The following is a 27,897-nucleotide window of genomic DNA, read 5'->3' as shown; positions in this document are numbered from 1 at the left end:
GGCCCCTGAAGTTCACAGACTGCTCCGAACCAGCATCCTCCAATAATCTACAGGCCTGATGGGTTTTTTTTACTTCCAGGTTTTGAATCACCAATGCTCATCAATCGTGTGTCCCCACCCCCTGGCAGATTCCCACAGGGGATATCCCATAGGGAGCTGGACTTTTCCATACTGAACAAACAAGGTACATGAGGCCAGAAAACAGCTAGTCCCAATCACTGCCAAGTATATGGTCTCTGCAATGAAGCATCTCAGCAATGACCTCTCCCAGGGGAGGGGTTCTGGGACTAAAGCCGACAAGTCCTTGCTGCTGCCTTCAGCAAAGCCAGATGTGCAATAGCATTTGGGGCTTGCAAAAGAGGCTCTGTGCCCATGGCTGCTTCCACTCATCCCACCCAAGGAAGCCCTGGAAAATCTTAAGCAAAGTGCTATATAATAAAAGTGGGGAGTGTGTGTGTGTGTGTGTGTGTGTGTATGTGTGCGCGTGCGCATGTGACCAGGGGTGAGGATGGGCAGGGCTCGGTGACACCTGAGGTTAAGCACCACCTGTCTGGGTGTAGAAATAAGAGGCTCCTTACCTTTCAGCTGGGAGTTGTGCACAGCAAACATGTTGATGGTCATGAGCTGCAGCATGCGGGTGCTTCCAATTGGAGAGGGGCTGTGCTGCAGTAACACTTGGAACTCCTTCAGGACCTTTTCAGCCACCGCAGGGAATGTCTCCATCCTGCACACACAGAGAGCCAGTGAGGGAAGGTGCCCCCAGGACACGATGGGAGCCACAGCCTCTCTCAGCAGTACCAGACAACTCAGCTGGGGGAAGCTGCCTTCTTTGTTTTGCAAATCTATTCCTACTCTGTGGTTATGGATAAGAGTTTCCCTGCTCTGTAAACCCATTCTTCACCAGAGCACTGTGTGGGAAATTATATAGGAAAAGCTTCTGAGGAGAATGTAAATGGCATTAACACATCACTTCATTGAGAGGGCTGCGGAAGGCAGCTGAACTTGCCACCCAACCCCATGCCCCAGAGATCATCCAGTAAGAGGGCTCTGGGTCTCCAGTATCTCAAGTTAAGGGGAAAAGCATGAACTGTCCAAGCATCCCCTATGGGAATAACTCCATTCCTGGTCACATTGCTAATAGACCAAAGCTTAATAACTAATTTAGTTTCCAGTCTATGGCAGTAACTGGATATAAGCCGGTGTCAAAGTAACAGTTTATCCCTGGGGCACACAAACCATTTTAATAAGTGGGGGACAAACTTGCAACAAATTTCTGGGTTGCACTTGCAACCTCATCCTCTCTGGGATGGACAGTTCTGCCTACAAACAGATTACTGAAGTCTTCAGAAGCAACTTCAGGAAACCTGGTGCAGTTGGGCTGGTTTTCCTAAGAAGAACATGCCTGCTCCACCTAAGAGCCCCAAATGACATCAGTTTCTGAAAGAACCATGACAGCCAAAGCCCCCGGCTCATTTCTCTCCTCTCTGCGTTGCTGCCCTCCCCACCGACATCCATTCCTGCTCCAGCCAGGGCTCCATATTTTCAGCCCAGTGGAAATACAATGCCCTGGCCAAGTGCCACTCCCAACAGAGGCGGGCCAGTAATGGAAGGAGGCAGATATCCAGCCAGTGACCCAGGGCTCCTAAACAGAGGTCATTCGACCCACTGCCTGCCAAGTGTGGCCACTAGATTCCAAACAGTGGTGGATGCCTGAAGCTCCTCTGGCAAGGGGAACAAACCACAGATGAAGCCCTCAGCCTATGAGGCATGCTCAGCCTCGATGCCTGAGAGAGAAACCAGGCACAGGGGCCTCAGGGCCACGAGGAATGGTCGAGGTCAGCAAATGGACCCTCATCTCCCTCCTCCCCTCCAACTAAACAAACAAACTGCTTGTGGTACACGGGGGATGCAGACTGGATTAGTGAATGGCTTCTGGGAAGCCACAAGGAAGGGTATCCTTCTCAAAAGAGACACAACAGTTTCAGGGCCTGAAGTAAGGCAACTGGCTTCACCAGCACCTCAGGCCTTCTGCTGTGAGTTGTCAGGCCTCCCCAGAACCACAACACGACACAAACACTTTAAAAATCCTTGGCTCCCTAGCCACCCAACAGACTTTGTTTCTCTCTCTTAAAAAGAATGCAGAGGACGCCACTGCTGACCCGCTGGTGCCTGACGGTCATGCCACAGCTATGGGTAAGTTACAGTTTACATTCCATCTCCTCTGTTGGACTGTTTTCATTTATATTGGCATGAAACATGCCATACAGGTATTTTTTTTCCCACATGCCATTTCATGTGCCCAATTTAGAAAAAAAAAATGTTTGCTCTAAGAGTTAAACTCTTTGTAGTTTTGGAATGGCCAAGAGCGATATGTTTGGACCTGGCTTAGATCCATTTTCCCCCAAGGGCTATAACAAAGGTTTCATTTTAAATCCTGACACTGTGCAGCACTCTCCCTGGTCAGAAGTGGGGAGGGGGACCGGCACGTCTCATTACAAGAACAGCAGAGTTCACTCTTCTTGAAAAGCAGCCATATTGGGTGAGTTTCAGAGCCATGTGTCTCCGTGTTGAAAGGCAGTAGAGAGCCAGCAGAGAACGACATGACAGAAGTATCACGTGGGATGGTCTGACTTCGAAGCTGTGTCTGAGGAAGGCTCTTCTTTGGAGTGGGAACTGTAATCGATCCATCAACGTTCCCCAAGTCAGGCTGAAGTCCCAAACAAGCACCAGGCCAAAGGGCCACATTTTCTTTTAACGTTCAAAAAAATCCTCCCCCTTCACTACCCCCATGTCACTTGTCAACTGAACACCATTAGAACAAAAGAAAAGTAAATATGCACATTTGAGATCTGAGGGGAAAAGGAGATTTATCTTTGCTCAGTCAATCTGCTTGTGTTGGGTCACGGCAAACCGGGGCATCAATAAATCAATGAGTTAGGCAGTGGGAGACCTGGACTTGTTACTGACAGTGCCCGAGCTTGGATAAATCCCAGCCAGTAATGGGCCCATTATAACCCAATAATCCCTGACCCACCCCACCTCAGGAGACACGTCAGTTCTGACACTACAACAAGATAATGTGCATAGGGAGGGGGGGAAGCCTTTGGAAACCAAAGCATAACATCTTCGGGTATCAATTTCTGGGTCCAAGCAGACCTGAGGCCGTCACCCTAACGTAAAGAAGTAGTCTAACATGGCCACCTAATCACAGCAGCCACAGGAGAGAGACAACGCTGGTTACCACAATTCAAAGAGTCCTCTATCATCCATCAGCTACGGCATTGTCTAGAGCTAAGCTCACTTCTACTCCAAGCTAGGTCAGAGAGGGCAGTGGTGTCCTCGGGCACCCCAAAAAAGATGGCCACTTTCAGGACAAGCATCTCACTGACGTAAATGACTTTCTTGAGAAATGACCTGGGGAGATGCTCGATCTCATTTGCATAGGAGTTTCAAGAGACCAATCAATCACACCAACAACATCAAGACTGCACTCCAGTGTGACTCAGACAGTGACAAATGGGTGGGGCCCTGCCCCTCACTAGCTTGGCTAGACGATGCTCTCCAGATAAAAAGAATCAGGGTTCCCAACTTTTATTATCTTTGTAAATTTTTTTTTGTTTTTAAATGAAGAGATCCACAAAAATTTTCAAAGTGGAAGAAGAAAAGAAAAGCTCCACTACTTTGCAGCTTCAACATAAGCTTTCATTCTGGAGCCATCCACCAGATTCTAAGGCTGAGAAGATGACTTGCCTTGGACAGTCAGGAAATTTTTTATTTGAGTTAATTTGGAACATCATTATTACAAAGAAGAAATCTGCAGGTGAGGATCTCACACACTAACTCGGAGAGCACTCAAAGAGCTGCTTCTGGGCTTTCCTGGAAGGCAAGCGAGAAAGCAATGGGGCTTGGGCTGCTCCTCATTCCAACCTCCTAACTCTTAATTTGTCTTCAACACCTCCCACATTTCACATCTTCTCAGTAATTAGGCAAGAGTCCAGGATATTTTGTGCTCTCTTCTCTCCCCTACTACCCCCCTTCTCTTTCTTTCCCTCTCTCCTCTCTCTCTTTCCTTCCTTCTCTGTCGCCTCCCCTCCCTCTCTCTCCTTCCCTCTTTCCCTTTCTCTCTCTCTCTCCCCCCTCCCCAATTTCTCTCTCCTCTCTCTTCCCCTCCTCTTCCACTCACTCACATACTGCCATACTTGTTTTCAAACTAAAAATGTTTTGCTTTTTTCTGCTTTTCAGTCACTGCTATTTACACAGTGCTTTGTAATCTGCAAAGCATTTTACATTTGAATCTGACAGCAAACAAGGCAGGTAGGAAGTGCAAGTATTGTGTCCATCTTAGAGAAGACAAAACAGAAACTCAGAGAAGTGCAATGACTTGCTCAGGTGAAACGGTCAGTGGCCCTGCCAGGCCAGTCGACATGCTTTTTCCAGTAGTGTGCTGCATGCACTCTAAGACAAAGCCACAGCAGAAGTCACAATTCACCTCCAGCTCTGAGAAGAACAAAAAGGCTCCTCCTGCCCGTTTCTATCTCCTTGAGAAGCAGTGCTGATGCTGACCCCTTCAGGGCTCTCCCTCCTCTCTCCCACTGGGACAAGGGGTCTTCTGCTCTCCCTCTGCTCCAGCTGCATCAGCTCGATTCAGCCATGGAAAGAACTCTGAGAAGTCATGTGGACCACAAGGAAACCATCTCAGACAAGTGGAAAAAAATGTATTTTCTTTTGAAAATTTTCCAGAAGATGATTCCATAACATCATCCCTCTCTGAGATTCTTCCTTATATCAACCCAGAGATCTCTCGAGTGATAGTTTTATGCCCATTTTCCTTATTTTCATCTTAGTGCAAATGAAGACTATTTAGCTACCCTTCTCATGTCCAAACACTATTAAGTAGCCCCACAACCTTCTCACTAAAACAACCTCAGTTTCCCCTTTCTTTTTCCTCACAGATCTCATTTTATACACTTTTAATCACTGTCGTAGGTTTCTCCCAATTTCCCCCAGTGGTGCCTAGGAGTGAATACGAAAGGTCTGAGCAAAGGTAACTAGCATGAGAAGATGATGTCACCATTTCTACCTATGAGGTCACACTCAGTATCTTCTTTAGCCCTGTTTGTAATCATCATACTTAAAAGATGCATGGTTTCATTTAGTTGGGGTCACAATCAGTGTCCATCTTAGCAGACAATCTTCACAAAGGGCCAAGGTCATCCCTCTGGCGCCTATCCTTCTGGCAGTGAGCCTTCTCCAAACTTGGCCAGGCTGGTCTTCAGATGGCACACACCCAGTCCAGTGCTGGACTCAACAGTCTTTTCACCTTGGAAGGAAGTGCCAGATTTGTGCTCTTAGGACACAGTCTTTGAGAAGCACCTAGGCTCAAGGCCCTCCATGACACACAGAGCTGTTGAGGTAGGATTCGTGTTTCAGAGGGTTAGAAAAAAATGCCTGAGGAGATAGGGTAGGAGGAAGGGAGTGTGACCGGCAGATCTGATGCACAGAGGGGTAAGGGGAGAAAAAAAAAGAAATGAGGAGGTGGTCGCAGCAGCAGTGGGGTGCCATTTGCTACCTCTGCCTGGAATATGCTGCTGAGACATCCCAACATCAGGCCTGTTTCACTAGCAATCGCTCAATATCACTCAATGCTCAGCTTGGGGACCACTAGGGGAGCCTAGCTTCTTCCTGGCTTCGCTTGCATAATATTTTACTATCTTGTACTGATAAGGTTTATTTCTCCTCCATGGATAAACTCACTACGCGTTCACTGTATTGATAAACATTTACTATTAATGCTGCCCACAATCATTTCAAATTCTACTCTCTCCTTTTTAACCAGGATCACAGATCACAGATATTTATTTTTGATTCTGAACCCAAATACCAAGAAAAGGGCATTTTCATACAAAAAGCAGAACCCAAAAGAGGAGCTACAGGAGTGTCTGCTTCACCAGTTCAAATTGTTGCCTTTTTAAAAAGTACATAATAAATCTTAACATTACCTTCACAACTGTTGACTTTGTCTGGGCTTCCTACTGAACTCTAATAGGTACTTTTAAAGGGGAAATGGTATGGCCTAGAGCAGGGGTTCTTAACCTGGGTTTGCGAACTTTAGAAAAAACATTCTGATAATTATATTTCAATAGAATTGGTTTCCTCTGCAATCCTATATACTTTATTTTATGCCTTTAAAAACATTCTGAAAAGGGGTCTACCATGACACAAAAAAGGTTAAAAAAAAAAACCCAGTCTAGAGGCCAGAGCCCAGCAAGAACTCCAGACGCAGGCTCTCATCCCAGTTCTGTCACCCATCTGCTACGTGATGTGGGTAAGTCACTCCCCCCCCCCACCCCGCTCCCGCCCGGGCTCTCAGTTTCCTCAGGAATAAAATGATGAGGCTGAACTCGATCAGGAATCTTCACCAAGTGTCTCTGGACCTCAAGGGGCCCACGAATTGAAAGGGAAAAAATTCCAGCTTTCTTTTCCCTCATTTTGATTTCCCTGATAATCCCATGTAGTTCGTGGTTCCATCAAGCCCGATTGTGAGAAGAGGCCCAAAGACTCCCTCAGACTTCTGCCAGGGGGTGGCAGGACACAAAAGGGGACAGAACCCCTGGCCTCGAAGATCTCTACACATTTTTCCAGGTCTAGGAGATGAGGGCCACTGCCAGCCAAGCTCAGTGTGGTCCATGTCATCTGTCCACAGAAGCACAGTTTTTATTCTGCCACCCATGACCATTGAAGAAAATGTTTAGCTCGAGGCCCAAAACAAATATTTAAGAACAGCTCCTAGGGGAAGCATCAGGAACTCGCTATCCAAGAATCTGAAGGAAATACGTTAACACGAAGTATCCTTTCGCTTGGTGTTTCAGCAAAGGAACAAGGTCCTCCCACAAACCACCAAAGTAACCAGACTGTCTTCTAGGTTTCTATGGAAATGGAACCAAGACATGGGCCAAGAATCTCCAAGCACTTCTACACCTGTCTTCCACTGGCATAGTGGCACCTCATCCAAGGGACCTCATGTCAGGACATTAACCCCATGGGACAGGACAGGTCCAGGCTAAAGGAGAAAAAGAGGTCAGGAAGTCGAATAAGCTTTGAGGGCAGGGCAAGCCTTTAAAATCCTTGAAACAGTAGTTATATCATAGATTGTTGTTACCGTATATGCAATAGCTAGGTGCACAATGGATAGAGCACCAGGCCTGGAGTCCAGAAGACCTGAGTTCAAATCTGGTCTCAGATATTCACTAGCTGTCTGACCCTGGGCATGTCACTTGACCTCTGTTTGCCCCAGTTTCCTCATCTGTAAAATGGGGATGATAAGCACACCTACCTTCCAGAGCTGTTGTGAGAATCAAATAGCACTCACTACAAAGCATTAAGCCCAGTGCCTGACACAGAGTAAGTGCTATCTATATGTTCGCTATTGGCATTCCTCCTAAGAGAGCATTTGGAGAAATGCTAAAATATTAAACCTGAGTTACGCCGGGAGGGCTGAAGGACACAGTGACATCAACTGAGGCATATGGACCCAGAAATTAATCACAAGCAAATATACACAAATCAAGGAGCTGTGCTTTCACTGATGGGAGACTTTCCGCCAAAGCAAACCATATTCACTCTTATGAATTGATCAGTGATTAATTATGAGCTGCTGTGGTTCAAAAATCCCCCACCGGATGGCCCGGCCTCTAGAGATGAGCCACTCTAACTAAATTTAGGGAGGCTGGTCTATCACTGGGTCCATACTTGAGGCCCTTCCTGTTGGGTGGGGTCTGCCAAAACCCAAGTTCTATCAGCACAGTTTCTGAAAACCTAGAGTCCCCTTTTTGCCATGAGAAGCTGTATGTGCATTCCCAGGTGAACACATGCACACTCACACTAAGTGCCTTCTTCAAGGCACTGGCAGGCTAGCTGGGGCACCACCGTGCTCTCTGCTTGGCAGGCAAGACCCCCCAGGACTGTTCTGACTCCAGATGCCCTGGAGCTTGGAGCTCTGTCTACTGCACTGCGCACTCTCTCACTGCCTAGGGAAGGGAGCCTTTCTTCCCAACAAAGCTGCTGCCATTCTGTCCTACCCTCTGGCCCCGTCTCCAAGCCCCATTCGGGCCCTTGGGAATGCTCGGGACTGGGAGTTATAGGCAGACTTGAAGCAGCAACAAGAGCCGCCATTTTTACAGCGTTAAGGCTCACAACACGGGCTTCACGATTTTCACAACCACCCTGGGAGATAGGCACTATCACTGTCCCCATTTTAAAGAGCAGGAAACTGAAGTAGAGATGAAGTGACTTGCCCAGGGTCACACTGCTAAGAAGTGTCTGGATCTGAACACAGGTCTTCCCGACTAAAGGCCTAGTACTCTATCTACTGCTTCAACTAGCTGCTTTTATTAAATGCCACACAAGGCACTGTGCTAAGTGCTAGGGGTACAAAGAAAAAGTGAACAGGGTCCTTACCCTCAGGAAGCTTACATTCTAACAGAAGAAAGAAGAGGTACCTAAATGATATATACAAGACACATAGAGAGTAGATGAAAGTAACCTTAATCTTAGCTATTCTTTTAGGTGAGGCTCTACAACGACTAATTTATAAAACTAGGAAATTTGGTCTGCTAAAGCTGTGTTCAAAAGACAAGAGCTGAAGTGAAGTCAAGGCAGCAAGCATTTCCTTAGCACCCACCACGTGCAAGGCATAGTGAATGGTGGAGGTGACAGGAGAAGGTGCCTTGAGCCCAAGGCTGTTCATTTACATGCATGTCAATTCACTGTGGACTGGGAAACCACTAAGACAGCGCTGCTATATTTACTGGTGGTGCAGAAAACTGACCAAAGGGTGAGGGGGCATGGGTCAGAGGGACATGGAGGAAAGGAAATGTCAATGTTCTCTTTGAGAGCAAACCAGTGAACAGTTTTCTCCCCAAGGAGGACCCCTGGCAACAGCAGCCAGGGACTCAGCACGAAAGCCCGAGGGTTCTCACTAGAGCCCAAGCACGTGCACATAATGGACAGGAAGACAGAGGAGAGAGAAGAGGAACAGAGGGTGAAGCAGGAGCAGGAGGTGGGAAGGGGTCAGGGAGGAAAGACAGCCAGCCTATGGGAGAGCACATCTGAAAAAGGAAGAGGAGGGAAAGTGGGAAAAAGAAAGAGAAGGGGAGAGGGTGGGAGGAGGGGAGAGCACAGTAAGACTTCCCTCACTGCAGCGGCCCAGCAGGAGAGACTGAAAGGAAGGAGAAACAGAAGGTGGGGGCCGCTAAGAATTCACACCCTGTGCCCTCAGTTACAAACACAGTCTAGTTGCTAACAATATTAAATTCCAAAAAGACTTGTAATGTAGGAAAATAAAATAAACATCCTGCACACTTACCCAATCCGGGTAAACAGCTTCCCATGGGCATGGAGAAAACTGAGGATGAACCTTTTGTTCAGCTGCATGGGAAAAAGAGAGAGGAGAAAACAATTAAATTCTCCCCAGTTTCCTGTTACTGAACAGAGTCCCAAGTGACACAATAACCTGGCCAGGGTGTGAGGGGGTGGGCACTAGGGATGGGAACCAAATGGACATGCCCAGACTCTCACATAGATCCAAGGCACATGCCCAACAGCTGCAGCTCTGAGGAGCCAAAGGTGACATCAGGCTTGGCGAGACGACAGCACCCTCTGCTGGCAGCTGTCGCCATGTGCAGGAACTAAAACACGGATTTAAGGAACGAAAAGAAAACAGAAAACTGCCCAAGAGAAAGATCCCGAGCCCTACAAAGATGAACAAGAAGCTTTCAGGGACTTTTTTTTGGGGGGGGCCGGGGGAGGGGGGGTTATTTCACACTTTAAGTGGAGGATATTCAATTTTGCCAACAACAAAGGAAATTTTGCCATTTGGGGAGTCCTAGCCTCAAAGGGCATGCTCTTTCTGAGACATTTTCTATTCCTTCCAAAAAAGTAGGAGCATTCTGTTTCCAATAATTTCCATTTATATGGTGTCTTAAAGGTTTACAAAGCACTTTCCACACATCCTCTCATGTGAGTCTCCCAATTCTGTAGCTGTTTCCAAAGCTGTTATGGTCCCCATTTTACAGATGAGGAAACTAAGAGAGGGTGATCGTCTATGAGAACACCTTTGGTAGAGGAAAGAACTACAGGGGACAGGAGAATCTGAGGAGCATCAGCCGACTCAATGAGAGGCTGGCCAGGGGACATGATCCGCTGAAAGCCTATACTAACCAGGGCTACTTCCAAACACATCTTTCATTAACTGAAAGAAAGACGCCTAATGCGGCAGACAAGTGAGATTCCAGGGGTGTTATCAGAGCTCATGGACATCTGTGGACAATCCACAGTATATTCCCCTATTATAATGTGGGTTGATCTGTGCTCCCAAGAGATCCTGGCGTACGGAATGGGCATGGGACCTGCTAACTAGACCCAGCCTTATCAGCAAGAAAGGAGAGAATACAGGTCAGTTTAAGCATCCTGGCCCTCAAACATCTCTGCAAGCTACAATGTGTCACTCTAAGCAGGGATGAAGCTAGCTCCAGGGGGCAGGGGGGGTCACACAGGTGACTGATGTGGGTGCTGACAGCTGGGGCCTAGACCAAGCTGCCTGTGAGGCAGACAGAACCTGTGAAAGAGGAATCCTTCAGAGGCACATGTCTATGGCCTTATTTCTGAGCATCTTTAGGACAGGCTAAACCTGCTACAATCATTCCCCCATTGACACAACTTGGGTTTCACTGTTCTTTTTCAGTTCTGAGATCACATTAAAAAGACAGAAAAATTTCACTCCCATGAAGCTTTTCTATTTTTCACAGCTAATACAAATTCTAATAGGTTACTAGAATGTGATCCTAAGGACTGCAGCACTAGAGGCAGAGCAGGAGGAGTTATAAAAGCCTGGATCCAAATCCTGTCTCAGACACCAGCTGTAAGATCGTGGACAAACAACCTAAGCCATGGTTTGTTCATCTGCAAAATGGGTGTAATACCTGCAGTAATCACCTAAAATGAGACTGTCTGTAATGTGCTTTGCAAATGTTAAAGCATGATTTCTTATCATCTCCATCAATTCATTGAAACACAATGAATCTGTTTCCCTATCCTGTAAAGACTTGAGTTTTACTCTGCTTTCCTTATCGTATGTGATCTACAGAGAAAAACACAAGGACAGGAAACCTGGGTTCAAGTTCTAATTCTGCCATCAACTAGCCATGTGACTTTGGAGCAGCACATCATTCATGAATTGTGTGAGGGCAGAGGGGTCAGGTTAGATCTCCCCAAGCAGGTGCTGGCAGAGAGCCAGTGGTGGGAATGGGATGCTCAAGTGAGAAGAAGGAATTCACAAAGAGAGAGTCTTAGGCATTTTTCTGGGGTCCAAATTTCCAATTTCACTGGCTCAGCAAGCTCCTAGTGAGGAAACTCCCTCTATCAATATCAATCAGCAGCGATTCTGCCACTCAGTCTTAAGAGTGTTCTGGAGGGAAACGAAGGGTTCAGTGTCAGAAGGGGACTTGACTCACAGGCCGGCTCTCTCCCCACCATACGCTACCTCCCCTTCGTCATGTTATGGGTACAATCCCCACATCCAATCAAAGCAATCCGGAAGAAAGGCAGGGTGGGAAAGGGGAAAGAGCAGGTTTTGGAATCAGAAGACCAGGGTTTGACTCCAGCTCTGTTCCTCATTACTTGGGTGACTGACCTAAAGCACATCATTTTCCTTCCTGGGCCTTAGTTTCCCATCTAGAAAAAGAGAGTCAGCTGAGATTACCACTGAAGTCCCTTCTAACCCTAGAGGTAGGATCTGCAGATTTTCACAATAATTTTCAAGTGTCTCTGAGAGCTCACTATTAAAGAGGAAGCCTGAAGTAAATCCTCCAGTAACAAAGAGCCCCTCTTTTACTGCTCTTTCAGCTGTCTGACCTTTCACATGCAGACTGTCTTTCATGTGTGGAGCACGCACTAGCAGTGAAACCCCAGAGCCTCCAATTTGGTGGGCATGAGGCTGCCCAGTATGCTCAGCCTCCAGAGCACTGGCCTGGGCATTCCTGACAGCCCTGCAGTTGTGTCAAAACTCTGGGGGCCACAACGGCCTGAGGAGGTTCTGAGTCAAGGGTCAGCACAGTTCATTTATTTCAAAGTCAGACTATTGAATCTCCTCATCTGTGTGAAGTCATGGTAGGCAAGACATGGAAACTAAACCTGGAAGACAGGTTCTTCAACCTATAGTCCCAGGCAAGCCATCTTCTCAGAAGGCCTGGGGGCAGTGAAAGTGCTGGGCCCTGCTATGCATCTCACTTTCAGTTAGGAGAGGAAGAGGGTATGGAGGAGATGGAATCTAAAGGAGGCTAGGAACAAAAAAAAGGAACCCTAGCATAAACACAAGTAGCATTTAATAGTTATTCTGCAAATACCAATTTTTATATGCCTCCTCCCATCATTCAAGAAAAAATTCACAGACTAGTTGGTCACCTGGATGAGGGTCTCATGAACTGGCGGTACTGTCAATCAGCTCAGATCCCTTTGCTTTGGTCAATGGGGCCCAATGAGACTAATGACCTGTCAACTTCCATCGTTCTGAAAGAACTGTTCCGGGTGAGACGACAGCTGAATGACTTGTAATGGAGCATGGGCTCCAATGGAGACGGCCTGAGTGACGTGTGTTTCAATATACAACATGCCTCCTCCCATTAAAGGTTCCCCCTACTCCCCCACGCTGCAAGTCTTGTACGAAATCTCGATTTACTTCCTCTGACTTTGTTAGCTTTGCCACTTAGATTTCTGACTAGAGAGAAACTGGGCTAAACGTCACATCAGCAGTCACCACTGCAGATTTCAGGTGTCAGGGGGATCTTAGGGGAGATACTTGTGTCTCTCCCAGACTGAAGGCTTCCTAGTGTAAACCCATCTTTGTGTGAGGAGAGACAACAGATTCATGAGGTATTTCATGCTTTGGGGAAAAGAGGGTAACATAGTGGAAAGAACTGGATTGAATGTCAGGAGACCTGGGTTTCTCAGCCTCGGATCTGCTGCTGAATGACCTGACAGTCACCTGATCTGAAAGCAGAAACTATCTTAGAGACCACCTCCACAACATGTGCTAGGCAACCAGGCCCACTGCATCAGGCTTTGGTTTTCAAAGCTACGAGGCATCTTTAAGCTTAGTCACGGAGGTGTTAACCGTAGAGAACAGTGCTCCACAGATCTTTCATTCAAGGTCTCAGTGTCCCTCCTGGTCCCAGGGTGAGCACCCCAGTCCACCGCCCAACCAGGACCTGTCTTGATTCTCAAGTCCAGGTCCTCAAGGGGCTGCAGCAGCTTGCTCCCCAGGCCTCAGGACAGGTCCTCTGCAGAGCCTGCCCCACTGCGCCATACAAGAACCAAGGGCAGCCTCTGGTTCAAAGTCGAACAAGCTTAGCACTTGAAAGTAAACAGAAAGCCAGAGTTCAACCCAAGGGCAGCCCTGCCTGCTCTGACTGGGCTGCTCTCTGAATGACTCTTACTTCTGACTCACCTCACCACTCAACCCCTGGGAACTCGGCTGCCCATCTGCCCCATACTGACATTACCAGAGCTGCTGGGACAGCCTGGGCCTTCAGGACCCCAGGAGGAGAAAGGTGAAAAGACCCCCCCTGCACCCAGCCCTGCTGCTGGCTCACAAGGCCACTGCTGGTACACGCATACAGCATCAAAGCCACCTGAACTGCCTTCCTTTCTAGGCCACTAACTACATCCTTCTGTGTCTGTTTCCTATTTGGGGGCCTGGTCACAGCAGAGCAGTCAGGAAGAGCCCTTCACAAACAGTTTTCCAAACTCATCGCCTCACTCTTGGTCCAAGGGAAGGATGGGAAGAAGGGAGGAAACAAGCATTTACTAAGTGCCTCCTGCCATGGGCCAGGAGCTGCACTAAGCACTTAACACCGTTATCTCATTTGAGTATCATGATGCCCATTTTACAACTGAGGAAACTGAGACAGAAGTTAGGTGACTGCCTAGGGTCACACAGCCAAATGTGAAGCAGGGCTCGACCCACTCTGATGACCCCTTGCTGCCTCTAAGACGGAAGACACGAGAATTACCGGGAGGTGCCATGCAAGGCTAGGAGTTTCCAACAAAAGTCATCAGTCGTGTGCCACAGAATTGACTGCTGAGGTCCCAAGCACCTTCTGTGAGGGCCCAAACACAAGCCGTGCCAGGGAGAACCCAGGACCAGACAAGCCTGGCAGCTCTCTTTCTTTGGGGACATGGGGCATCCAACTGCACCTGTCACATGTCTACACAAACAGCCTGACCTTCCAATCTACCCTAAGCACCAGACGGCTCCCAAATGCAGACCCACCTGGGGAAGGGGGTGGGGGCTGGCTGGGACTAGATCCCTCACAGAATTATTTATTATGACGATCAAATAAGATGTAAAGTATTTGGCAAACCTTGAAGTGCTAGATAAATGTTAGCTATTATTATCCCAGGTTGTTTCTAAGAGCATTTGGGACACTTGACTCAAGATTCCTGCCCTAAGTCTAAGAGAAAGACTTAAATCCATTGTTTGGATGCTGCTGAGGGGAAGCCTAAGGACACTTTGCTTTTCCAGTGGAATGAGAAAGGGAAGCCCTGGAGGACTCCAAGTGACATGATTATAAATGACAGCTCAGAGGTCAGTCACCGAGCAGTGACCAGCTGAACCCAAGCCAGAAGGGCCAAGCTGACACAAGCAGGTGGTCACAGCCTAGGGACACCCTCAGCTGGCCTCACTCAAGCCAGTGGAAGCTAAGCAATGCAGAAGTGATCCCACACTTGGTCCAGTGTCGGCCAGGAAGGAGAAGAACCAAAAAGGAGCAAAGCAAGGTCCCTGCCGACCCACCGGCATCTCTCAAGAGATGCTGAGCAAACAGTGGAGTAAAGGAAAGGCTTCAGGAGGGGAGGGACAACAGATGCAGGCCTGTGCTTTGACTCTAAGAGGAGAAAAAGAAACACCATGTCCAGCCCCACCCGTCACCACACGGCATCAACACAGCCTCACAGAAAAGGGAATGGCATCTAAGAACTCTGTGGATATGGCCTGCTGAAGACCCCTCCCACTCCACTATGCCTGGAACCACGGAGCACCTCACGGAAGCATCACCAGTGTGCAGGGAGAAGTCCGGCACCCCTGATGGACAAGCCTCTGCTTAAACAAGGCACCAAATAAGGGAAAGATTCTGGCTCATCAACTTGTAGGAAAACTGTTTCACGTTAAAAATGGTGACTTCAGGGTTGGAAGGGAACCTCTGTGTCTGTTCTTCATCAGGGGAGGCAGAGGCTGCCTGCAGGGCAGCAGACAGCAGAGGCCAAATGGGCCTCGATGACCAAACCAGCATTCACATGGCTAGTGTGCCCTGGACAAGCAGAGGGGTCCAGTAGAAACCACGGGGTGTCTCCAACCTGAGGACAGGTACTGGCATTTTTGCTTATATGTTTTGTAAACAGCTGTTGGCTCAGACCTAACAGCCCTGAATGAAGTTCTGCAGAAGCCACAGCCACTCAGGGGTGGGACTTGGGCACTGCGGTGGCTGGAGACACGGGCTGATTCCTTCGGCTCTTCGCCAGGCGTTTCTCTCCCATGGCAGCTGGAGTCCAGGATTACAAGACATAGCAAACACATTCAAATGAACTTACTTCTTAGCCTAGGCTGCTATTTGTGTCTCTCCCTACCTCATCCTGGCTCAAGTCCTCATCCCCCTATCGCCTGGGCCCTCCTTATATCCTACTTGTCATTCTATCACAGCAAGGGAAGTGAGCAGCCTTTCCCCATTTTCTTTTTGCTTTTCTGTTGAGCTTTTGTTTTTATATCACCTTCATTTCCAAATATACCCTTCTCACTGATGATAAGGAGCAAAATGGAAAAAAAAATGCAGTTCAATAAAACTAACCAACACATCCACTGGACCTGAAAGGGTATTTCAAGGCGGCACAGCCACAGTCCCCCTCCTCTGCAACAGAGCAAAGAAGGTGCGGAGCTTGATCATTATAATTACACAAAAGTAAACAAACATCTTAGAAGGACAAGGATAAAGAAAGGCCAGGACACCCTATTTTCTCATTTCCCTTCAGTGGCTCAGGATAGGATGGGATGGGATGAGCATTAAGCCACATGGAAAAACTGCAAGTGAAAGATAAAAAAGGAAGAGGAAGAAACAGAAACCTACTCAAGAGAAACTGTGTCTTCACAGACTTTTTCCTAAAAAACATTTATTAGGTACCCAGGGAGACCTCTGCTCCTTGTTTTAACACTTTCACACTTAACATATGAAATTAATGGCATCTAAAGCCCTTGGCAGTCCCTTTATATGAAGGAACAATAGGTACTGGAATGGTATCTGCGGCCCATTCTCATTCTATAGATGAACACTTGTAAAGGGGGAACAACACCTGTCTACAGGAATAATTTGGAAATCAAGACATATGATACAGGAGTCCTAAGCCTCCTGATTCCTGCTTAAAACTGCAAATGACAGCATTTCAGGAACCAAAGCAGTTAGCACATACAACTATTAATGTTTAACCTAACTTTTTGAGATTTTTTCACTTAAAAATATTTTAACAGCCATAAAAATTTCAAAGGCTGTCCCATACAATTCATGTTTGAAAACCTGCCAAAGAAACTCCTCAACTGAGACATCATCTTACCATAGCATGCTTCATAAATAAGTTTCTAGTTGCTCAGAGAATTGTGGCACCAGTTAGCTTCTAAGAGCAGAAATTCCATTAGCCAGGCCAAGGTAACAGCATCCTTGCCAAGGAAATGAATGCCCCAGAAAAATACAAAGGAGCAGAGGGTGTCATCCCTCAATCGTTCAGCGCTCTCTCTCTCAAAACATACATTTTAAAAATTCTTCATCACCACAGCGAAAACCCCACTGTGTGTGAAAGGCGAGGGCCCAGCTGGCTGCCAAAGAGCACAGCACGGGGCATAACTCGCTTGGGAGAAAACTGGGCTCAACCCAAAGGGTTTCTTCACCCACTGAGGGAAGAAATGGCCTCGGAGCGACTCAAAATTTGTAAAAGGAAAAATCTCATTATGGGAAAGTTTAAGGGACTCACTTTGGGTTCCTGACCCCCTCGTGCACACGGCCGGCTCAGGAGAGGGCCAAACACGCCCTTTACAAGGCAACTTCAACTTCAATGACCTCAACATTAGCTGAGAAAATTCCAACTCCACCTCTGGAGTGACTGTACAACACTGCCTGCCTTTGAATGGGTAAAAAGGCTTTTCAAGAGAGAAAACTGTAGGAGCAGCTAGGTGGTGCAGTGGATAGAGCTTTAGCCTTGGAGTCAGAAGGACCCGAGTTCAAATCTGACCTCAGACACTTGACACTTCCTAGCTGTGTGACCCTGGGCAAGTCACATAACCCTGAATGCCTCACTAAAAAAAGCAAAAAAAAGAAAAGAGAGAGACAGAGAAAACTGTGGTCTCTTCCAACTGTGTTTACCCTTCAACCCAGTGATACCCCAAAGTCTATACCCCAAAGAAATCAAAACAAGGAAAAAGACACATATGCACAAAAATATTCACAGCAGCTCTTTTTCGTAATGGGAAAGAACTGAAAGCTAAGGGGGTGCCAATCAATTGGGGAATGGATGAACAAGCTGTGGTAGAGGAATGTAACAGAACATTATTGTACTGCAAAAAAATAATGAGGGGGTCAGTTTCAGCAAAAAACCTGGGAAAACTTGAACTAATGCAGTTTGAAGTGGGAAGAGTCAGGAGAACAATACATACCAAAAAACAAACAACTTTGAATGACTTTAGAACTCTGACCGATGCAATGACCAAGCAAAATTCTATAGGCCTTGTGGTGAAACATACTACCCATCTCCTAGCAGAGAGGTAATGAAGCAGAGTACAAACTGAGACAAGGCTAGTAGGGGAATTTGTTTTACGCGACTATATTGTGTTTTTAACAGGGGCTTAACAGGCTCTTTTGTGTTCTTTCTCAATGCGGAGATGGGAGGGAGAAAAGATAGACTTTCGCTGATTGAAAACATTAAGATGTAATTAATAATTTAATAATAATAAAAACAGGAGATGATCCAAACAATATGACAACCAAATCTCTTTGGTTTTCCTGTGGATTTCCACTGGAACGCAACGGTGTTATTGTGAAGTGATACTCACTGCATCAAGCTTAGAGGGCATGCCTGCATGTAGAGAAAGGAGAGGAATTAAGCCCAGGAAATAACTGTCTCATACACTCTGCATCTTCTCCCTTCTTCCATGCTTTAGCTGTAAGATTACCAGATCCCGAGCAATGAAGAGCAGAAACCCTCATGTTAGGGAACAGGCGGTTCCTCCAGTGAAGGCCCGGAAGCCTTTGAAATCACAGTGGGCATTGCATGCTGAGTTCCACATCCAGAATGCCTCCTCCTTCCTCTTCCCTTGGTGCTCCCCACCACAAGGAGGGAGGGAGGAGCCTCCTCCCTTCTCCTAGCTCTTTTAATGTCACAGCCTTAACCTGTGACTCTTTCCATTGGTGTTGCTGTAGACACTGTGAAGTGTTTCCTGGGGTTCTGCTCACATTCTGTAGCAGGTTGCTATGTCTCCCCAAGTTTCTCTGCATTCACCAGTCTTACATTACTTCTTACAGTGTAATAATATTCCATTATGTTCATGTACCAGAATTTGTTTAGCCATTTCCCAATCACTGGGCATCTTCCTTATTTTCTGGACTTTGTTGATATGGTGGGTTAGTTTTGCTGAATTTTTTTCCTTCATTGTTATAAAGGACAGCTCTCTGGGAGAGGAGGAAGGAACATACTGGGAAACAGAGGTGAAATAGGAGAGGGTCCTACCAAACTATTTCTATGCAAATATGGTCTTGATACTTAAACCAGGGAGAGTCAAAACAGAGGAAAAAGTCCTATAGACCTGTATCTCTAATGAATATCGATGCAAAATGTTAACTAGAACATTAGCAAGGAGAATACATCAGCCTATGGCAAAGATCATACACTGCTCCTCTCCCTGCACTAGCTGCAGATTCACCGTAAGTTCCAACATGATCTCACTCTTGCTATTTACTTGTGCTCCCACCATGTAGGCTGTAACAGAACGTGGATACAGCTAAAGAGAAATCTTCAGAGTCAAGGCTCAAACTCGGCAGCCAACCGCTTCCTACTTGAACTTGGATAGTCTCGACGTTGGGGCCATTTTGCTTGTTCTCCCTGGCAGCAAAGTGAGGAAAAACCGTACCCGGACACCAAGTGCCAGGAAGCATCTGTTTCTTTTGTGTTTCCTCTTCCCTGATCTTAGGTGAATGAGTATTTCTAAGAGGGAAGTGCCTCGATGGCTGGAAGATCTGCCAGAGGCATCAAAGGTCCCACCGTAGCAGTTGCCAATGACAGAGGACTATCTATAGCAAAAAGAGATTTAGAAAGACGGTTGGTCAATCACCTGAGGCGGCTTCAAGGAGTACGGCCTGTGAAGAGGGAAGGGCCAGTTCCAAACTCTAGAAAGGCCAGAAGAAAGTTACACCTAAGGGGAACTTCATGAGGCTTCCACAAAGGGAGAAACTTTCCCAAAGCCAGGGGGCCCTTCTTTGTCCCCGTTCAACACATGCATGCTTAACTAGCTGCCTTCGTGCTCTAAGTCTGAGGCTGCTGTCTCTGGGGCACCTGCTGGCTATCATCATTGGGGTATGACTGTTCGTGTAACTGTCTTTACTATACCACCTGAGTAACTTCTCTCTGATAGAAGCCAAAACAACACAAAGATTCCATGTCATAGGAGTGCTGGATCTGGAACCCAAGAACTCCAGTTTCAGTCCTGATTATCTGTGTGCCTCTAGCCCAGTCATTTCTGCCTCTGGGGCCTTTGCTCCTCTGTGAAACAGGGACTTGGCCTCAACGGCCTCTGGGATCTCTTCCCCTCTCCTCATTCCAAGGTATGACACCTTATGGAGGTGAAACTGAATAAGAAGGAGGTATGGGTAAAAGCCATGTGGGATGAGTGAGTTTTTCAGTGACATGTAACTCTAGTTATGGAAAGAGAATTCTTTCAAAGGATCCAAGACATTCAGAATTCTGTCTTAAAGCCCAAGAATCACGGCACCAAGTGGGCCTTTTCATTCTTTCCAGTGGCTTCTAGGCTGCTCCTAAAGATGGATTTTCAGCGAAGCATTCCTGGAGAGGGACAAATGCTAACCTTTCACCCTTGCCTCTTCAGGGCACCTCATTCCCCATTCCCTACTCCTGCCACCTGAAAGCTCTTTAAAACTGCTACTGTTGTATTTTCTAGACTGTCTGAACTAAACCAAAGTCTGGAAATTCTGACTGGTATCTGGGCCCTCACTTTCCGGGTGGTAACCAAAGGTCACATGGGGTGGAAAGCAGTCTGTGGGTAACACAGCATATACACACACGCACGCGAACAGGATATGTTGGTAATCGGGTTTCCTGAGACTTGGTGAGTTGTGACTGTTCTCAGAAGCACCCTGGGGAAGACCAAAGTTAAGATGACAAGCTTCGTCTGGGAAATACTGGATCTGAAGAACACTTTCCTTTTGAGGGCAAGCCGCTGGCTCAGGCGGGATGGAAAAGGGCTCTTTCCCCTCCCTTACAGGTTTGCTTTTCTAACAAACACAAACAAAAAAGCAGCAGAGAATTTTCAGAGAGTGGGAGCCAGCGTTTGCAGTGTGGCTCATGTCACGTCTCAGGCCAAAGAGGCTAAAAATGTGGTTTGGGTGTTTAACCCGCTTCAACTGCACCCTGGCACTCTTCTCAACCCCCAACCCCTCAAAGTTTTCTATGCTAAAAGAAACCAACCTCACAACTCGAAACGAAAGGGCTGGAGTAAAAATAAAGTCCCAAAGTGGTTTGGTGACCGAGGTCACAAAGAGGGTAGTAAGTTAGCAGGCTGGGCTGATGCACTTCCTCTGAGACACACTGCCAACTACGGAAAGACAGACAAAGAAAAATGCTGGCCGCGGGCAGCAGCCCTTCAGCATAGCAAATCCATCTACCCCTCCTGAAAGCCTGCTCCCCACAAAAATAATCCATCATTTCTCTCACATACACTAACAATAAACCCCCTAAAAAGAGGATAGAGAAAGAAAACCCACACCTGGTCTTGACCTTCTCTAATGAGTCACTGAAACCCTACAATGTCCTCAAGGCTTATGGAGACAGGAATCCATCAATAACCACCTCTTAAAGAGGGGGAAAAAGACTTTTGAGGCACAGTCTTGTAGCCCACTACCCCATGAGCACTTCCAGAGGACACAAGGGTCTGACACAGGACACAGCCTCCAGCCTGATGCGGCAATGTAAAGTGTTTTTCACAGACTACCACGGTGTCCCACTTTTCACCCTAAGAACAGTGCACTGAGCTCTCCTGCTCAACAAGCCTGTAAGATAAAACCCCAAGTCCTCTGGGATCTCAAGCCCTTCAGCCAGACTGGTCAGCCTCTATTGTCTCCCCTAGTCTGCAGCCCAGCCATGTCAGCTGGCACTCTGCTTCTTACCTGTGCATGACATCTCTCTAGAGCCTTCAGGCCTCCCCACGGGCTGCTGCCCATTCTTGCAGCCCATTCCCACCCTTTAAGAACCCACGGTTCCTACCAGGGCCAGTGCACGAGGCTTCTCCTAGTGGTCCTGGTTGGCAAAACCAACCTTCTTTCCATCAAAATGATTCTGTATTTGCTTTGTCTGTATTTGTAGCCTTACCTGTGCACATACTCTTTCCTTTCAAGAAGGCCATAAGCCCTCTGAAGGCAGGGGCTGTTTTATTTTTTTGTCTCTGTATCCTCAGTGCTTAGCACATAGTAGGTGCTCAGTAAATGCCACTCTTTGCTAAAAACAACTTGGGGGAAGGGATTAATTCATGAAGCAATCAGAGAACACTAGAGGAACAAGGGCTTTCTAGCAGGGAGATTCAATCAGTGGAATAAATGAAATCAACGCTAACTCTCCACAGAAGAAAGGAGGCCAGGGGCAGGGGGGGGGGTGCAGTGGATAGAGCTCCAGCCCTGGAGTCAGGAAGACCTGAGTTCAAATCTGGTCTCAGACATTTGACACTTATTAGCTGTGTGACCCTGGGCAAGTCACTTAACCCAAATAAAAAAAGAGAAGAAGAAGACAAAAGGAGGCTTAGAGCAGAGCTTCTTTAACTTTTTCCACCTGAGACCCCTTCTGCACTGGAGAGCACAGGTGGAGATTCCCTAAAGTTACCAACCCAGAAGCTCTCCACCTGAAAGAGTATGACAGGAACAGCTCTCAGCTCTCCTTGTCCCCTAGCCAACGGAGGCCAGTTTGCCCTCCCAAGGAAAAATGCCCGAGGGCCACCACAGGAGCTGGACGCATGACAGCTCATCTGAAAAAGAGAAGCACCTGAGGAGCTGGGCCTGCCCCACAACACGCCCTCAGCCTGCATTTCCTTTGGGTGCCCAGTGCCAGCTACAAAAGGAGTTTTCTTTCCTCAGCAGAATAACAGCTCAAATGTGCAAACCAAAATTTCAAAGTATTACAGGGTGGCTCAAAAGAGCATGCCACCTGAGGAGTGTTGTAAGAGGGAAAAAAAAACCTCAAACCAGTTCAATTTATGCAAGCATTGGCAGACAGCCTGCTGTGAGCTCCCCTTAGCAAAGCCTTGCTTGCTGTCCGCTGCCTGCTTCATCAGACATAGGATCATTATTGAGAAGGCTCTTGAGGCATTACCGTGTACTTCATCTTGGCAAAGTCACTGCCCACCCCCAGGCCTCATGTAACTCCCCTGAAGGACGAGTGGGTCAGGTTATACAGCTTCAACGGTCTCTCTCAGCTCTCAATCTAAGCCAAGGGTTCTTAACCTCAAGTCTGTGACCTTTTGATCACTGTATTTCTTATATATTTAAAAACATGATTCTGAGAAGGAGGCCATAAACTTCCCCAGATGCTCGGGGTGCCCAAGGGGTCCTGGATGTTAAAGGCCGACCCCTGCCCTAGGCAGGCAATAAGTACAGCCTTGCAGAGAGATGTAGAGCCCAGGCCAAGAAAGATGAGGCTATGGCACTCAATTTCCTCTGATTACAATACAATCCCAAGGTAAAACTCCCCAAGAATATTCTGGGAATACCAGCACACTTTTTGGATGGCAAAGAAGGGCCAGGTGCCATATGTGAAAACGATCGCAGTAACAATAAGCTGCAAATCTCACATGGCAGTGCTCCATCTCTGCCACATCTTTAAAGTAAAAAGTAAGTAAGCAGGAAGAGAGAGGGACCATTCCGTGAGAGAGCGTGAGGCTCACTTTTCAGCCAGCTGGTTTCTGTGGCATTCAGGCTCAGCTAGAGTCCAACCAGTAGGTTCCCAGTTCACACGCTGGGGCAGTATAACTTCTCACTTTTCCCCAAGCTTTGCTGCAACAGGATGTGTGTGGGGGCCTGGGTAGGGGCTAGCTGCCTCAGTGCATGGGTCTTCTGAATTCCCAGCAACACAGCTTAATTTGGAAACAAACTTGGCTCCCTCAAATTCCCCTGTTGTTCCTACAAGATGCTCAAGGAAGCAGGGAGACAAGGTATCAGTTCCACTGGCGCCAGGGCACACAGCTAGCTCTCTCCTAGCCAACTTCCTAGTGACCGACATTTTGCTAGAACTTCATACAATGCCTTCCCCTAAAATGATGGCAAGTGCATTAGCAACACTTTAAGCTACTCAGAAATGTGAAACATCTCTCAATAACCGAGCCCAACAGTCTTAAAATGTCACTCACTTACTAACCATAGTTCATTTGTCCTGCAGAGACAAGAAATCTAAACAAGGAGACTCAGGGACTCACAAAAGCTTTATAGGAATCCTACAGACCTGAAGAAACTTGATACAAGTTGGAGAAGACATTAGTACCCAAAAGAGTGCTATTGATTTAAACACAATTACCTTATTCCTGGACTAGATCTCTCTTTGGCTTTCTGAGGACATAAAAGACATAGGCATTCACAAATAAAAGCAATTTTGTCCACAGGATCCCACTTAAAATGCTATCACATATGGTCACTTCTGTCTCCCAGGAAAAAGATCAAATTACTTTCTTGGAACTCCCACAAATTGCTTGGATTAACTCTCATTCAGAATGTCATCTCATGTACCTTTCGAGACTTAGGTCCTTCAAAACAACAGCCAGACCCCCTGCACGTCTAAGCTATCTTTCCAACCTGGAAACTTCTTTCCTTGGTGTCTTGAAAAAAGGGACCAAGACATGATCCCAGTTGGTATACGAATAAACAGGAAGGCCACGATAAGTGCACTGAACAAACAGTTATAACAGCACTTTTCTAATCAGATTCTGGTTTGTGCAATCCTAAGCAGGGGATTTCCCCAGATTTTCCTGGGTAACTAGCCCTTAGATACTTCTAATAATAAGACTATGCTTTAATTGCTTCCACCAGCTCTCACTACCTTCCTCTAGTAAACCAAGCATAAAAAAGCACTGTATCCAGGCGAGCTGGGCTCTTGCATGAGCAAGGTAATGCCTGGTATAATCGTTCTCAAATATCATCAGTTTAAGACAACTTCAGTGGGAGTAGAAGACTCAATGGGTCACCTCTCCTACCAATTCCCAAACCTTCAGAGCCAAAAAAAAAAATGTAAAACCTCACCAGGCTGAATAGAAATAATGGTAGGAGCTTTAGCTGACCTAACAAAGAAACAATGTAACATGACATTTAAATGATTTCTTCATTCCTGGCACAAAAGTGTATCATCATGTGATAAATATTAATACCACAAGAGACCAGCAGGGGGACCCCCAGCAGCTGATGAACCAAAGAGAGCCCCTTCACAGAACTGAACAGGGGCAATCAGGTATTCTTGGGAAGTGCCACACAGCTTCCTATTCCATACACTTTTTAAAAAGGCTGTATTAAGTGCCAGAGCTGAGTACATTCTCAAAATTTTAGAGGACCTTGCCAAACTCTCCCCATGTGGCAAAACTGTGAAACCAAAAGTAGAATTCCATGGACAGCAGTGCAGAGGCAATAAGGCCATGCGCTAGCTGAGGGATCGGGTAAATTACAAGGACGAGAACATTCGATCCAGGCTGGGAAGGCCGCATGGGAGCCACGAGGAGCTGAAGTGGGGTACAAGGGTAGGACACCATGCTGACAGCCCCCACGTTTGTATTAAGTGCATCTTAGGTGTAAGGTTCCATGACAAGTGCTGGAGAAAAAGACATGAACAAAACAATCCCAGCCTCCAAAGAGCTAAAACCCTAATGGGGGAATATAAAATAAACACAAAAAGGATCTGAGCCAATCACTTAACCTCCCTGGGACTGAGGTGCCTCCACCGTAAAACTGACAGTGCTGGGTTAAGTGGACCTTGCAGCTCTAGGCCTAGAATGCTAAGCACGGCAGAAGGAAAATTAAAGCGGGAGAACAACTGGGGTGGAGAAGCAGGGTCATCGGAGGTGGCATCTATGCTGGGCACTGAAGGAATAAGAATCAGGAGAGACAAAGATGACAGTGGGCATTCTGGGCCAGGGAAGAGTTCTTTGATATGAGTGGATGAGGCAGGCGAGGCACTTGGGAATCAGCTGGCACCCCAGTGTGGCTGGAACTGTTTGTCTGAAATAAGAAATGTACAGACAGGTGAGCTAGAGTCTCACCCACCGAGGGCTGACCAGGTTTGATCCTCTAGACAACAGGGGCCCTGTGAATGGGAGGTGGCACAGTCAGCCCTATGCCTTTGGAAGGTTATCTTGGCAGCTTGAGGGAGGGCAGATTGGTGGGGACAGGTAGCGACTGGAAGTGGGGAGAACAATTAGCAGGATATGACTAGAATCAAGGTGAAAGACGACAAGGCCCTGAACAAGAGTGGGGACTAAGTGGTTGTTCATCCTTTGTTTCCAAAGAAACAGGACCAATGACATCACAGGGGATCTCTTGGCTTGAGTGAAGTGGATTTAGGTGAGGCAGGGGTGCACAAAGTCATCAGCCTCACTCTCTCTTCCCGAGTCATCAGAGTCCAGGGGGGAAGACAAAAGTCAAGACTGGTGATGGCCTGGAATGCAGCGGATGACCCTGACATCACCACAGGCTGACCAAGTTCTAAGTGCTCCACAGCACCTGCTTCAGCCGCCTTCATGCCTGTTGGAACAAACTGTTGTCACTGGCCCATTCTGCCAGGGGGAGTCTTCCCATGCTTGGGGCAGAGATCCTGTAACCTCTGGTAAGACCTGTCGATGACCCTCAACCTGGTTTAGCCCGTCTGCCAAGAAAGTCTACCAGAGTGTGGCCGCTGTACAGGCTCCAGCTTCGTGGAGCCACAGGGGAGAGTTGGGTGAGAGGCAGACACCAAAGGTGGATGGGCAGCCCTCACACCTCAGGTGCCGGTGCTGCTGAACCCAGGCAAAGGAGGCCATGTAGGTAGGCTCAACGCAACCTTACAACTGATGGGATGTGGGGAATAAAAATGGTTCTACAGCTACAGATCTAAGAGACTTAGAGAATAGGATGCACTCGACAGAAACAACAAAGTTTGGTAAATAAGAACGAGGCTGAAGGGGAAAGAGTATGACAAAGAATATATGTGCTAAGTAAAAATGGAAAAGCCTCTGCTTTGAGATATTCAGCACATGAAAGGAACCATCAACACATTTTTCCTAAGTTCCTACCTGGTGCCAGGTCCTGTGGTAAGCACTGTACAATTATTCTCTCATTTGATTCTCCCAAGAACCCTAAGAAATAGGGGCTACTATTATCCCCATTTTATAGATAAGGAAACTGAAGCAAGCCCAGGTTCAGTGACTCACCCGGGGTCACAGAGCAGTGTCTGAGGCCAGATCTGAACTCACAAAGATAAATCTTCCTGACTCCAGGTCCAGTGGTGCTCTGACTGATCTGATCACCGAGTACAAGGGTATTGAGGGAAAAAAGAGAACAGCGTCCAGGAAAGGGCCCTGGGGCACAACCACAGGTGGTAGAAAAGAAATGGAAAATCAGAAGCCACAACAATTCAGGAAGAATGGTCAGACAATCAAGATAAGAACCAGAAATACCATGAAAACCCAGGGAAGAGTAAGGATCCAGGAGAAGAAAATGGTCAACGGCAACAAATGTGACTAAAGTCAAGGAGGATGAGAATGGAGAAAAGGCCAAGATTTGCAACTGAGAGATCACTGGTATAATTTCAACCTGCTTTCCGAAATGCTTGGACCAATTCACAGCTCCATCCACAATGCTTTAAAAGTTGTCTGTCTTTCCCCAAGTCCAATTTGTCGGATGTAAGGTAGCTGTTTTGATTTGCATTTCTCTTATTAATGAGTTGGAGTATTCTTTCATAGGCAGAGGTAATGGTCTAGCAAAGTATTGGTGGGTGGAAGGGTTAGCAGTAACGGTAAAAAACAAAGAATATGTTTAGAAGTAGGGTATAAGGAGAAAGAGAATAGGAAACTAAGGTAATACAAAGGAATTTCAGAGTTTCTGATCATGAAAGATGAATACGTCTTGGTGAAAGCAAGATCAAGAGTCTAACCATTCCAGGGAGTGGCTGTGGTGGAGTAGGTCATGGAGGTGGAAATGGGAGCTATGGTGGCAGAAGCGGCAATAGGGAACACGAGGTATTCCCACTCTCCTTCAGGGATCAGTGAATCAGAACAAGGAGAAAAGGTACAGCCAATATGACAAACGGGAGACAGGAATACAATGTCATCCCGGATTATAAAAGCACATCTCCTAGTCACAGTGTTACATACAAAATATGTAGAAATAAAAAGACACCTCAGACTCAGGGGGACATGCTAGGAATAACTCAAGAACGAGAGTGTCAGCTAATAACTAGCAGCTCAGCATCCAAGAACAGCCTGTATCCTCTTTTCTGACTCACTCATCTCCCCAGCAAATGAAACGTGTGTAAAATGCCATCTGAGAAACAGGTTAGCAAAGAAATCCACATCATTGTGGA

The 27,897-nt window shown here is 47.0% G+C and overlaps 1 protein-coding gene across 1 annotated transcript in view; it reads right to left on the bottom strand.

The window, feature by feature from the left end:
• SMG6 (SMG6 nonsense mediated mRNA decay factor) overlaps window positions 1-27,897 on the bottom strand; it is a 172,480-nt gene that overhangs the window by 123,778 nt on the left and 20,805 nt on the right. The window contains 2 exon segments of the mRNA XM_021007027.2: window positions 579-724; window positions 9,365-9,426. Coding sequence (XP_020862686.1) covers window positions 579-724; window positions 9,365-9,426 — 208 coding nt within the window.

This window comes from Phascolarctos cinereus, unplaced genomic scaffold (genome assembly GCF_003287225.1).
Source record: "Phascolarctos cinereus isolate Bilbo 61053 unplaced genomic scaffold, phaCin_HiC Scaffold_5;HRSCAF=322, whole genome shotgun sequence".
Taxonomy (NCBI): Eukaryota; Metazoa; Chordata; class Mammalia; order Diprotodontia; family Phascolarctidae; genus Phascolarctos; species Phascolarctos cinereus.
This window is presented reverse-complemented; position numbering and strand designations above follow the sequence as displayed.